Source organism: Lepidochelys kempii, chromosome 1 (genome assembly GCF_965140265.1).
Source record: "Lepidochelys kempii isolate rLepKem1 chromosome 1, rLepKem1.hap2, whole genome shotgun sequence".
NCBI classification, from domain to species: domain Eukaryota; kingdom Metazoa; phylum Chordata; order Testudines; family Cheloniidae; genus Lepidochelys; species Lepidochelys kempii.
The window spans coordinates 347,759,020-347,772,804 of record NC_133256.1 but is presented as its reverse complement, the minus strand read 5'-3'; the positions used below and the strand labels follow the sequence as shown (position 1 = coordinate 347,772,804).

Sequence of the window (13,785 nt, the reverse complement as noted above, 5' to 3'; positions counted from 1 at the left end):
AGCTGTGTATTAAGAAACGTGCCTTGGTATTTGAGATGAAACAAAAGCTTCGTTAGGTGCAGCCTTGTTTATCGCTCCTCAGTCACCTGGCTCCTTTCCTCCCCTTCTGTCCTGCAGCGACAAGACAAGACGTCCTCAAACCTGCACGAGGCAGCCTCTGATTGTGTGTGCTCGGCTCTCTATGCTATTGAAAATGTGGAGACCAACCTGCCCCTCGCACTGCAGCTCTTCCAGGGAGTCCTGACGCTGGAGGCCGCCTATCACATGGCTGTGGCCCGGGAGGATTTAGACAAGTAAGCAAATGAGCCTCCGGTGTTCCTGGAGAGGGGGGAGAGCTGCAATAATTAACTGTCAACTTGTCTGTTCAGAGCTATTCTTGGGATCGGCTGTGTTTGTGCAGCGCTCTGGAGTGTCGTATGCAAATGATTGCTCACAGAACAGGGATGGCTGAGTTAATGGCGCTTCCCTTTGCCGTCAGTACGCCAGGCTCGAATTGCCGGCGGCGAGCAACCTGAGCTTGGGCAGGCAGGAGGGAGCGTTGCAGGCACGCTGGTGCTTTGCTCTTATCAAAGGGCAGCAGAAGACGTGCCGCTGTGCGCCTCTCATGGAGTGATGAGAGACAGAGAGTGGAATGGCTGAGCCTTCCGGAGAGGGACGAAAACCAGCCTTGTGAGTGCTACGGCATGGGACTTGTCCTGCCTTCCATCTACAGAGTTCTGTGCCGATGTTAAAGAGCCCTTCTTGTTGGTTTTATGATGTTAGCATCTAGCTGCTCCAACCAAGATCAAGGCCTCACTCTGCTTGTACAGTGCCTAGCACAATAAGAGGGTTTACAGTGCAGAGAGACAAGACAGAATAAAGGGTAAAAGGAGAAACAAAGGCAAGAGATGGGAAGTGAGTTGGCAGATCTCTTGTGGCAGTGTCTCCTCTCCCCCACCCTGCAGCCAGTGTTCCTTGCTACCTCCCTCTGAAGTCAGCACTATCAGAGGGGAAAATGAAGGTGAAGAGGGTGGTGGCTTTCCATGGATCATGCCCCAGATCACTCCTAGAACTGCCATTAGAACTCCCAGTCCTGTGCTCAGCCCACTCGGCCATGCTGTCTGTTACACAATGCTGTGCTGTCGGTCCTCGGGAACTGAGAGATGGCAAACGGAGAGACTTCACATTCGGCAATCAGCCCTCACTGTCTCTGTGGTCTTGGTTTTGATCTTCCTCCTTCAAACAGAATAGCAAAGCTGGTTAGTTTGAGGACAGGTTTTTGCTGTTCAACTCAGCCCCTCAAATTGTTTTCTAAAGATATTTCCAGGACAGCAATCCTGTCTTCTAACACAAATTGCCTCCCTGTCTGTGACATGCTGCTGTAAAATTCAAGGCTGATAAAGCTGGTTCACGTACTTGTGTATCATACGCTGTTGCACAGTCCCTCCATTCTGGTACTGTATGTCCTGTTCTTGTGCCGAATGCATTTGAGGTTGATTTTGGTAGACTTCTTGGGGTCTGTTTGCAGCGATGGAGATGGATGTCCTAAACTTTCTCCTGAACCACAGTCTCATAGTTGTCCTGGGTACGTATTAAAGTTTCACTCTGAGGAACCCAATTTAGACCAGGCAGTGGTCTTCACTTTCATCAGCACATCCTGGAATCCATAAAGGGAGAGGCAATTCTTGATTTAGTCCTAAGTGGAGCACAGGATCTGGTCCAAGAGGTGAATATTGCTGAACCACTTGGTAATAGCAACCATAGTGTAATTAAATTTAACACCCTTGTAGAGGGGAAAATACCAAAGAAGCCCACCACAGTACCATTTGACCGCAGAAAGGGTTAACTACACAAAAATGACTACTAAAAACTACACTCAATTAGCTGTTACCACTCAAGAAAGGAGTATTAAAATCATTGTGGATAGTTCTCTGAAAACATCCACTCAGTGTGCAGCGGCGGTCAAAAAAAAAAGCTAACAATGTTAGGAACCATGAGGAAAGGGATAAATAATAGTACAGAAAATATCACACTCGACATAGATCCATGGTACGCCTGCAGAAAGGGCTAACTACACAAACATGAGTAGGCTAGTTAAACGGACGTTAAAAGGAGTGGTCACGAGTGAAATGCCTGCAAGCTGCAGGGAAGCTCTTTAAAAACACCATTATAGAGGCTCAAACTAAATGCATTCCCCCACCAGTAAGAGGACCAAAAAATGCCACCATGGCTTAACAGCAGAGTAAAAGTGGCAGTTAGAGGCAAAAAGGCAGCTTTAAAAGTTGGAAGCCAAATCCTACTGAGGGAAATAGAAAGGAGCATAAACTCTGACACGGCAAGTGTAGAAGTGTAACAAGGAAGGCCAAAATATGAATTTGGAGACCAACTGGCTAAAGACACAGAAACTAACAGCAGCATGTTTCTTTTTAAGTACCTCAGAAGTGGGAAGCCTGCCAAACGCACTGGGGCCACTGGATGATCCAGGCGCTAAAGGGGAGCGCTCCTGGAAGACAAGGCCGTTGCAGCGAAGCTAAATGAATTCTTTGCATTGGTCTTTCCTGCAGTGGATGTGAGGGAGATTCCCACACCTGAGCTGTCCTTTTTAGGTGACAAATCTGAGGAACTGTCCTAGACTGAGGTGTCAATAGAGGAGGTTTTGGAATAAATTGATAAACAGTAATAAGTCACCAAGACCAAATGGTATCACCCAAGAGTTCTGAAAGAGCTCAAATGTAAAACTGCAGAACTACTGTGATATGTAACTTATCACTTAAAACAGACTCTACCAAATGATTGGAGGATAGGTAATGTAACCCTGATTTTTATTTTTTATTAAAAAAAGCTCCAGAGGTGATCCCGGCAATTACAGGCCGGTAAGCCTGACTTCAGTACAGGGAAAATCGATTTAAACTAGAGTAAAGAACTGAATTATGAGACAAATAGATGAATACAATATGTCGGGGAAGAGTCAACGCGGCTTTTGTAAAGGGAAGTCATGCCTCACCAGTCTAGTGTTCTTTGAGGGGGTCAACAAACATGTGGACAAGGGGATCCAGTGGATATAGTGTACTTGGACTCTCAGAAAGCCTTAGATGTTTCACATGCCAAAGACTCTTAAGCAAAGTAAACTGTTATGGGATAAGAGAAGGTTCTCTCCTGGATCAGTAACTGGCTAAAAGATAGGAAACAAAGGGTAGGAATAAACTGTCAGTTTTCACAATGGAGAGAGGTCAATACAAGGATCTGTACTGGGACCTGCTGTTTCACAAATTCATAAATGATCTGGAAAAGGGAGTGAACAGTGAAGTGGCAAAGTTTGCAGAGAATACAAAATTATTCCAGATAGTGCAAAGAGTTCCAAGGGGATCTCACTGAACTGTGTGACTGGGTAACGAAATAGCAGATAAAATTCAGTGTTAAGTATAAAGTAATTCACATTGGAAAACAATCTCAACTACACATAGAAAATGATGGGGTCTAAATTAGCTGTTACCACTCAAGAAAGGGGTATTGGAATAATTGTGGATAGTTCTCTGAAAACATCTGCTCAATGTGCAGCAGCCAAAAAAAAAAAGGGGGGGGGGGAAGAAAGCTAGCAATGTTAGGAAAGGGATAAATAATAACACAGAAAATATCATATTGCCTCTCTATAAATCCATGGTACGCCCACATCTTGAATACTGCATGTAGCTCTGGTTGCTCCATCTCAAAAAAGATATATTTGAATTGGAAAAGGTACAGAGAAGGTCAACACAAATAATTAGCGGTCTGGAACAGCTTCTATATGAGGAGAGATTAAAAAGAGAGAGTGCTCAGTTTAAAAAAGAGATGACTAAGGCGCGAATGTGATAGAAGTCTGTAAAATCATGACTGGTGTAGAGAAAGTAGATATGGAAGTGTTGTTTACTACTTCTCATAGCACAAGAACTTGGGGTCACCAAATGAAATTAATAAGCAGTAGGTTTAAAACAAACATAAGGAAGTATTTCTTCACACAACGTACCGTCAACCTGTGGAACTCCTTGCTGTGGGATGTTGCAAAGTCTGGAAGCATAACTGGATTCAAAAAAGAATTAGTTAAGTTCCTGGAGGATAGGTCCATCAGTGATTATTAGCCAAAATGGTCAACGATACAACCCCATAATCTGGGTGTCCCAAAATGTCTGACTGCCAGAAGCTGGAACTGGACAACAGGGGATGGATCACTCGAGATTGCCCTGTTCTGTTCGTTCCCTCTGAAGGATCTGGCTCTGGCCACTGTTGGAAGACAGGATACTGGGCTCGATGGACCATTGGTCTTGACCCAGGATGGCCGTTCTTAGTTCAGATTTTGTTAAGCACATAACTCCCACAACTATGATGCTCTTCAGCACATTGTAACCCCATTTCCCTGAATTTGGGGGGTGAATTAGAAACGTCTCTGGATAAAAAGGCTGCTGAAATGGAAGGATTCAGTGTACCCCTGCCTCTGAGATGACTGCTTAGTGCATGTTAGCTGCAGGAAGCTAATGCTGTACATAAGTAGGAGACAGTTTCTCCCTGTATTTACGATATCACTGGGTATTTGCATGTGAAACATGATTTGCTTCACTTCCTTCAACAGGGTTCTCAATTACTGCCGTGTCTTCACTGAACTCTGTGAGACGTTTCTGGATAAAATTGTTTGTTCACCAGGCCACGGGCTGGGGGACCTGCGCACGCTGGAGTTGTTGCTGATCTGTGCAGGCCATCCACAGTATGAGGTAGGACTCAGTGCGTTACTCACTCTTCTTCCTCAATCAGATCTTCAGAAAGCTTTTCTTTATAGCCTAGCGAGTTTGGGCAGGTTTCAGGTCCCGTTCCATAGTGGCCTTGAAAGCCTTGCTCTGAATTTGTGATGCAGAAGGTATTGTTTAACTCGTCTGTGCCTGAGATAGAAACCCGAGGCAGCCTCTCCTGATGGAAGAGGTAAGGAAAAGTCCCTCATCAATTTGCTTGAAAGCATTTTAAACCTCTCACCTGCTAGGAGCTGTATCTTGCTTCCTGCATCTTCTCTGTGCAGTAGTCAGTCAGGGTCCGCCTTAGGGAGAATAGATTCCTGGGTGAACATGTATTTTGGTGCCTCCCCTGGCCCCTGCTGCTCCCCACCCTCATTGCTCCCAGCTCTGCTGCCTCCCCCTGACCCATTGCCCCTAGCTCGCTTCTGCTGCCTCACACTATAGGCCCGCCTCACTCCTTGCCTCTTGACCACAGCTCACCCATAAGGCTAGCCCTTGTAATGGGTTTTTTCAATGTTCCACGTAGGTAAATGTTCTCTGAGGCTTCCAATGTAGCGGTAATTTCTTGCATGTCCACCCAAATCAGATGAGTGATCTCATCTCCCCTCGCTTTCTCCCCCCGGCACACTTTTGCACACCACCTGAAGCTCAGAATAGCAAAATATCACATGTAAGATGTGGGATTTCCCCAGATCTCCCACTCTTGGGATATCCCCTGGGACAGTTTGATTAACTAAAATTTTGCTGACTGACCTTTAGTTGTGTTTGCTGTGCCCCTTCTATTCAGATCTGTGTTCAGTAAATGTGCCCCCATCACAGAGGTACTGATTTATGGATTGGTGCTCGTTACATATAGCACTAATACATGTCACCAGCCAGACCTGGTTTCATAACTACCTATGCACCCGTCACTTTATTTGGGACATAGAACTTTACTGATGGAGGAGTCAAGCCTTTAAAATTAGTCTCTCTTCATGAGAAAAGTAGAAACTGGACTGACTGGGTTTTAAGTGGGCTAGCATGCTGTTAACTTCTAGAGGTGCGGGTTTTCAAATACACAGAAGTCCCTTAGGCCTTATCTGCACACAGTTTGGGTACCAGGATAACTGTCAGCTTTTGGCTGATAATTATACTAACCCCACCCCTCATATGGACACAGTTATACCGATATAAAGCATGCGTCTGTGCATGTAACTGGGTCCACACTCAGGGTGCAGTGCTTTCTTAGATGCAGTTTTTATGTGTGGCCCAGGCCTTGGGATGTGAGTCACATTATCTTTCCATGGTTATTGGGGTGACTCATGCCTGAGCGAGGAGGGGGTGGAGGTTTCTGTCTGACAGATGTTTGACCTACATGAAATGAGCTGATGACTTCAGCTGAGCTCCTAGTGAGCTCTATCCACTGCTGCAAGACACACTAGTATCTGAAGAGGTTTGAAGCCAGGAGGCTGAATTACCCCTTTGCTCGGGGATGGCTCCCTAGGCCAGAGTATGCCCAGCGTGGGGACATCTTCACTGTTACTCTGCAGGGTCACTCATCCAAACGCTGTCCCAGCACTAACTTGTTTGATTTTTAAATCAACTGCTTAAACAACAAGCGAAAAATGCAGGTTTGTGAAGCCGAAGGAGCTGCTCGTGGCTTTGTTGAGGCTGCAGGTGTAAGTGTGGAGCCTGTGACGGTGCTTTTCAGCAGCAGCCTTCTGACGACTTTCCACACTAGGAGGATGGGGGCAAAATCCTGTCTGTGAAAATGACGAGTGGCTGTTTTTCCTCTCCCAACAGGTGGTAGAAATTTCCTTTAACTTCTGGTACAGACTGGGGGAGCATCTGTACAAAACAGATGATGCAGTCATACACAGCATCTTCAAAGCCTACATCCAGAGGCTTTTGCATGCTCTGGCCAGACACTGTCAGCTTGACCCGGACCACGTAAGGCTGCGTTCAGCTCTCTTCCTTTTTCCTCCCCTGCTCCAGTAGGCTGCAGTGGACATGGGGGGGCTGGTGAAATGCAGCTCACCTTCCCCACGCGCTGATTGTCACTGCTAGCTAAGGAACCAGACGTGTAACGGCTCTGCATGTAATGGCTAGCTAAGGAACCAGGCACGTAACAGTTTTCGTTACCGCCCACCCCCCTCATTTCCATCTGCAGTTAGGGATGGAAATGACGGGATTGGGCAGTAACGAAAACTGCCATATACTTAGAGGGCCTAATCTGACAACCCCTCCCTTCAGCAAGCCAGCCTGTGTTCTGGCAGAGAGGTCTGGTGGCTGTGCTGCCCTAGAATGACTCTTGGGTGGGCAAGTGTATGATGGGGGAGCTGGGTGCTGGCAGGTCTCATTTTTGCTTTTGCCATTCTTGGGTCCCCTTCTCCCCCAGCTGAAATGCCAGTGTGGAATTGCAGGCTGAGCACATTCACCTGACTGTCCTCCCCGCTGGTCACTGTCTCCCTTCTTGAAGGAGCCTGAGCCGCTTGGAATACTTAGTGCCATCCCCGGCTGTATTCCCCCACCTCCCGGAGACTTTGCATGGGTCTGAGAGCTTGCCTTTATTTCCGGAGCTCAGTGCGGGGAGAGGATCTGGCCTGTTAATGCAGGATGTGTGGAGTGGGCCAATCATGAGCCCCAGACACCTCGCTTGACATGATGTTGGTGCTCCTGCTTTCCATCCCTTGAAATCCCCTTCGGCTGAGATGGCAGAGAGGATCACATGGTTTAGGGTGGCTTAATGTAATAGCTTGTCTTGCCCTTCCCTTGCTCTGTGGGTGAATTAGGGTCTGGAAGTCCCCTTAGCTGCTGTAACCCCACTTCCTCCAACTCTAAATCTCTGCTAGGAGGGTGTCCCGGAGGAGACAGATGACTTCGGGGAGTTCCGGATGAGGGTCTCGGACCTGGTGAAGGACTTGATCTTCCTGGTTGGATCGGTGGAATGTTTTGCCCAGGTGAGCCCCTAGTAATGCTGCCGTGGCGCTGGATAAGTTGCCTCGGAGGGGATTCTGTTGCCTTGGGCATGTTTAGCGTGGCTTTGCACGCACAGGATGATGTAATGTCCATATTCTGTGAATGGATTGTTACCCTGAGAGGCCGTGTCTTCTCCTTGTGGCGGTGTTGGCTGCTCACCTCCACCAGGCTGGCCAGAGTCGGCTCCTGTGGCTTGATCCTGGATTGCCGTGTCCCCTACCACTCGCTGTTAGTTCAGAGCCCACTCCAGCTACAGTGGAGCGTGTACTCTCCCCTCCTTGACAAAATGAAGGATCTCTGCATATCCTGTCACGTTCACCACTGTGTGGTCTGGCTGGGCCCCAGGGGCCGTCTCCCAGGTTCCTTTCCTCTCTGCCGGCTGACGCCACGCTACGCTGCCCCTCGGGGCGTTCAGCAGTGAGGACGCTGCAGTCACTCCGCTGTGTGATAAAAGCTGGTTCTTGGTGGCGGGGTGAGATCGCCTCCAGGAGCTGCCGCCGAGTGGGTCTTGTCACAGGCCTCAGCGCACTTCAGGCCTCCTCTGAGACCGCGGCGCTAGCAGTGAGCATTAGATCAGCCTCGGTGCAGAACCAGGCTCCAGAGAGTGCTGGGAAAGCAGTTTAGGAGGAGAGGAGCAAACAGGTTCTTCTGCCACTTCCCAAGGAGAGGTGCTACCCTGCTGCTGCCTGACTTTCTTAATCCTCCTGTGTGACCGACTCTCTCTGCCCCACAGCTTTATGCTACCTTGAAGGATGGGAACCCTCCCTGGGAGGTGACGGAAGCTGTTCTCTTCATCATGGCCTCTATAGCCAAGAGCGTTGACCAGTGAGTATCAGGCACTGCCTGCCTCTGTGAAGATTGGGTGTAGGGGCTCGTCCCATTTGTTTTCGGGGCTCTGGCTGCAGCTGACCAGTTTACTCCTGGGGGAATTCTGCACCAAAACATCCACAATTCTGCATATTTTATTTGTCAAAATAATGCAATATAATCACACCAGTTTCACTTATTTTGGTAATTTATTTGAACTATCACACAGAAAAACAGTCGCAGTAGCTGTTCAGCATTTCCTAAACACCTGAAAGTTAAGTTACAAACACACAGTAACCAAGACCCTGCATTCCAGTTCTAATCCTGGATTTTCATTTAAATTACAGGAGTTTTGGTTTGCTGTTTGGTGTTCTGTGAAGCAGACTGTCACTTTGAATTGCTCAGACTTTCACACATGGAAGTCGGAGAGTTTCGCTAATCATTGTCCTGCATTTTTTTCCAATGGATAAGTGAAATAGATCCTCAGCTGTAATCTAGCCCCCTTGTGCCCCCTCTCTGGCATAGGGGAAAAAACACGAGAAAGCCCAGAGCCCTTCCTAGCTCAGGGTTCCCTCAGTGTCCTTTACAATAAGGCTCCTTTGCATGCTCTGGCAAGATATAGGAGCCTGAATTGGCTAAGAATAGGAACAATTAACTAACATTGGGAACATTAGCAGCCTGCCTGCTTAGTTGTTACATTTCTGCTCTGCCTCAGGGACAGAGCCTGCTTCACCCAGCCCTACGCCTCCAGGACACAGCAACGGCGAGCGAGAAGGACAGAGTGAGTCTGTCTCACTGGTTCATACAGGCACCCGCCCAGCCCCACCCACTTAATGTCTCTCCAGGGGCACATGCACGCCCAGCTTCCCCGCCCAGCTTCCCCGCCCCCGATGATCTGCTCTCAGCTGCTCCCAGCAGATGCTCCCAGGCTGCCGCGGAAGGGGCGTGTGTTTCCCCACAGATTTCTTTGCTCCCTCATTGTTCTGTGCGGGAGCCAAGAGATCTGCGGCAGGTACGAATGCTGTGCCTCCACTGGGGTGCAGGACCCCGCCAGGAGAACCAGTTGCCAAGATTCAGGGACGGCTGAAAATACCCTGAGCAGCCCTGAGTTGCTCTTGTCTGTAGCGCTTGAGCCGCTGTCCCCCCAACCAGCAAGTCAGGTTTACCCGCTAAAAATGCAGGTCCTGCAAGCTCATGCAGAGACCTTCGTGTGCCACAGGGCTCCTCAGTTGAGAGAGAGATTACTGCTGATGTGAAACGTAAGTGAGGAGCCCCAGATACCTCGGTGCTGGACTCCCTCCTTGTGTACCGTCAGGACCGTGCATCACCCGGCCTCTGCCTTCATTCTCCCCATTCTCTGTTCTTTCCCAGCCCCTCTCCTTAATGCACCCTCAGCCAGTGCCATCCGCCAATGCCCTCTGCTCCTCAAATCCCTCCCAATGTTACTGCCTGGTATCTCTCGTCTGGCTTGTGGAAGGCGGGGAGCCCTTCAGGGCAGGGAACAACTCTGTAAAGTACTGTTTCAATTGCAGCTCGCATCACGAGTCTGTAAAACGATTATTGGCGCATCCCCTGCTGGCAGCGGCCCTAGGATCCGGAAGGCCATTGCTTTCCGGCTGGTAGAGGAGAAGGGCAGGAGTTCCGTAACTGCGCCGGTCCCTGGAGGCTGGCGCTCTCTGTTGTCTGGGATGCCCTGACACCAGACGACTGAGTCACAGAGGACTAGCAAAACAGGGGAGGGGAAGGCTAAATTAAGTGTTGGCAAGGTGTTCGAGTTTTGCCAGAACAAATCTATCCGGTCTCTACAGGGCAGGTGCTCCAGGGAGGAGGTGGTTGCTAGTCTGTTGCCTGTAGATTCACCGGCTCAGACTGCCAAGCATCAAAACTCATCGTGTTGCTCTTCTTCGTGTTGCGGATGATACTAAACTGGGAGGAGTGGTAGATACGCTGGAGGGGAGGGATAGGATACAGAAGGACCTAGACCAATTGGAAGATTGGGCCAAAAGGAATCTGATGAGGTTCAATAAGGATAAGTGCAGGGTCCTGCACTTAGGACGGAAGAACCCAATGCACAGCTACAGACTAGGGACCGAATGGCTAGGCAGCAGTTCTGCAGAAAAGGACCTAGGGGTGACAGTGGACGAGAAGCTGGATATGAGTCAGCAGTGTGCCCTTGTTGCCAAGAAGGCCAATGGCATTTTGGGATGTATAAGTAGGGGCATAGCGAGCAGATCGAGGGACGTGATCGTTCCCCTCTATTCGACATTGGTGAGGCCTCATCTGGAGTACTGTGTCCAGTTTTGGGCCCCACACTTCAAGAAGGATGTGGATAAATTGGAGAGAGTCCAGCGAAGGGCAACAAAAATGATTAGGGGACTGGAACACATGAGTTATAAGGAGAGGCTGAGGGAGCTGGGATTGTTTAGCCTGCAGAAGAGAAGAATGAGGGGGGATTTGATAGCTGCTTTCAACTACCTGAAAGGGGGTTCCAAAGAGGATGGCTCTAGACTGTTCTCAATGGTAGCAGATGACAGAACGAGGAGTAATGGTCTCAAGTTGCAGTGGGGGAGGTTTAGATTGGATATTAGGAAAAACTTTTTCACTAAGAGGGTGGTGAAACACTGGAATGCGTTACCTAGGGAGGTGGTAGAATCTCCTTCCTTAGAGGTTTTTAAGGTCAGGCTTGACAAAGCCCTGGCTGGGATGATTTAACTGGGAATTGGTCCTGCTTTGAGCAGGGGGTTGGACTAGATGACCTTCTGGGGTCCCTTCCAACCCTGATATTCTATGATTCTATGATTCTTCTCCTTTCTAACGTCATTCCCCTGTAGCAAGAGTGATGGAGGTTTCTGAGAGCTTGACCATCTTGTTGCTTTGTGTCTCCCGGGTCACTGACCCTTGTTCCTCTGAACACAGCCTTTCCCACTGTGGCTCCTCCTGGTTGCTGATTACTTGGTTAACAGCTGAAAACACAGGCATGCTGGTGGAGTGAGACACCTCCACCAATAGGGCTGAATTCCCTTCTGGTACCACTAGGAGGCGCACTTCCCCTAGTTCAGGGCATAGCTGATGGAACAGGGCAGGATAAAACAGATGATGTCTCGGGCTGATGAGTTGGATTCCTTGTATCTTAGAGATGCTTTTTGTGTCCAGTGGAGTGGGTGGCGATGGAAGGGTCCTGTGTGCATCCAAGTAGGAGCCCCACAATGATCTGAGTACAAGTGCCGCTCAGGGTTAATCAGGAATGCCCGTTGAATTCCTTGCTGAGTGTTTTCCTCTCTGTCTTGCCCCATAACCCTGGCTCTTACCAGATGGCTCTTCTCATTCACTCTTCTTCAGCTTGCTGCTCTTTCTTGCCGCTAGTATTCTGGAGCTTGGTGGTCCTCTCCCCTGGCTCTGGCTCCCCGGTGTAAAGCTTGGACTGAATAGCGTTTAAGTGCTGAGTATTGTTACAGTTATTGTTAAAGATACTGGCCCCCGCTGGGCGGTGTGTCCAGACTTTCTATCCAGGCTCCTCAGGGTAGCGACTCATGGTTCCTTGATCTAGCTGGTACTTCCATCGATTCTGCTATTTGAAGGCTGAAACTGTCGGTTTCTTGCTTGGGAATAGGACTGACTGTGCCAGATACTGAGTAACCACTGTCCTCTGTCCCCAGGGAGAACAATCCGACGCTGGTGGAGGTGCTGGAGGGGGTGGTGCGCCTCCCCGAATCCGTACACACTGCTGTCCGCTACACCAGCATCGAGCTGGTGGGAGAAATGAGTGAAGTCGTGGACAGAAACCCTCAGTTCCTGGGTGAGTCTAGCCGTTGACACTAGCTCAGTCTCTGCACTTCAGCTGGCTTCCCTCTGGGAAATGTGACCTCTCCAAGGTCAATGCGGGACAGATAAACCAGTGTGCCTCTTAGAATGAGGCAGAAAATGAAGCTGTGGGAGTCCTCTGTATAATCCAGTGTCTCCTTGTGGGTTTCTTCTCTTCTCAGATCCTGTGCTGGGTTACTTGATGAAAGGTCTCTGTGAAAAGTCACTGGCCTCTGCTGCTGCCAAAGCTATTCACAATATCTGCTCAGTATGCCGGGACCATATGGCTCAGCACTTTAACGGCCTGCTGGAGATTGCCCGCTCCCTCGACTCCTTCATGCTGTCTCCAGAGGCTGCTGTGGGACTCCTTAAAGGTATTTCCTCACATGCCCAGACACCGCTGTCAGGACTTACTGCTTAGTGCAGACGTGCACTCGATATTGTGAGGGTCACCGAGGGGGTGTATTACAGCCCCCAGTGTCACACTTCAGTTGACATTCTCAAATCACAGTGAATTCTGACCAAATCACTTTCAGGCCAGAATTTTCCATGCCTATTCTTGGCCCAAAGGTGATTTTTTTTTTTTGTTTTTGTTTTAAAGAAAGTTGGATCCGAATTTTTTCAGTTATGCTCAGCTCTGAAGAAGAAGTAGAAAAATACAGGTTTTCTGCTTTAAAACCTACTGCCACACTTCATTCAGTGACTCTGGTAGAACGTTGACATGTAGCATGAAAATATTCTTAAGTACCAATGGGACCGAATTTGAAGCTAGTCTGATAATAGTTCTGAGTTCATGGAAACTGGCTTCGGCTCATGCACAGTGGAAAACAAAAGTTTTTGTACTTCTGGAAACAGACTGATTTGCACTCGTGCAGTTTTTAATGTTCATTCTTCAATGTATGTCAATAGCCATCAACTTGCATTAAGGTCTTCAAGCAGCAAGCTGTCTTTCAGAAGTACAGTAAAAGCTTTGTTATCCAGCATGTTGGGGGAATAGAGGGTGCCAGTAGGTAAAAAATTTCTGGTTAACTAAGAGGGAGGGAGTTTGGGTGTTGGGAAGGGGCTCGGGGTTGGGGCGTGAGAGGGGTGAGGGGTGTGGGCTCTGGGAGGGAGTTTGGGTGCAGGAAGGCTTGGGGCAGAGGGTTGGGGCATGGGAGGGGATTCGGGGTGCCGGATCCAGGTGGCGCTCATCTCAGGCGGCTCCCTGGAAGCAGCGACATGTCCCTGCTGCTCCTAGGCAGAGGCGTGGCTAGGCGGCTCTGTGTACTCACCACTCCCCGAGCGCGGGCTCCGGAGCTCCCATTTGCCGGGAACCATGCCAATGGGAGCTCTTGGCCTGCAGGTGGAGGTGTGGCTTGACAGCTCTGTGCGCTGCCTCCGCCCACAGGCACCGCCCCCGCAGCTTCCATTGGCTGCGATTCCTGGCCAATGGGAGCTGTGGGGCCAGCGCTTGGGGCGGGGCAGGGCGAGCAAGCCGAGCCAC

The 13,785-nt window shown here is 49.3% G+C and overlaps 1 protein-coding gene across 1 annotated transcript in view; it reads left to right on the top strand.

The window, feature by feature from the left end:
• TNPO3 (transportin 3) overlaps window positions 1–13,785 on the top strand; it is an 82,994-nt gene that overhangs the window by 46,897 nt on the left and 22,312 nt on the right. Inside the window, 8 exon segments of the mRNA XM_073328965.1 lie at window positions 118–293; window positions 4,583–4,721; window positions 6,519–6,665; window positions 7,568–7,675; window positions 8,428–8,519; window positions 9,217–9,282; window positions 12,158–12,297; window positions 12,485–12,676. Of these exon segments, the coding sequence (XP_073185066.1) occupies window positions 118–293; window positions 4,583–4,721; window positions 6,519–6,665; window positions 7,568–7,675; window positions 8,428–8,519; window positions 9,217–9,282; window positions 12,158–12,297; window positions 12,485–12,676 (1,060 nt within the window).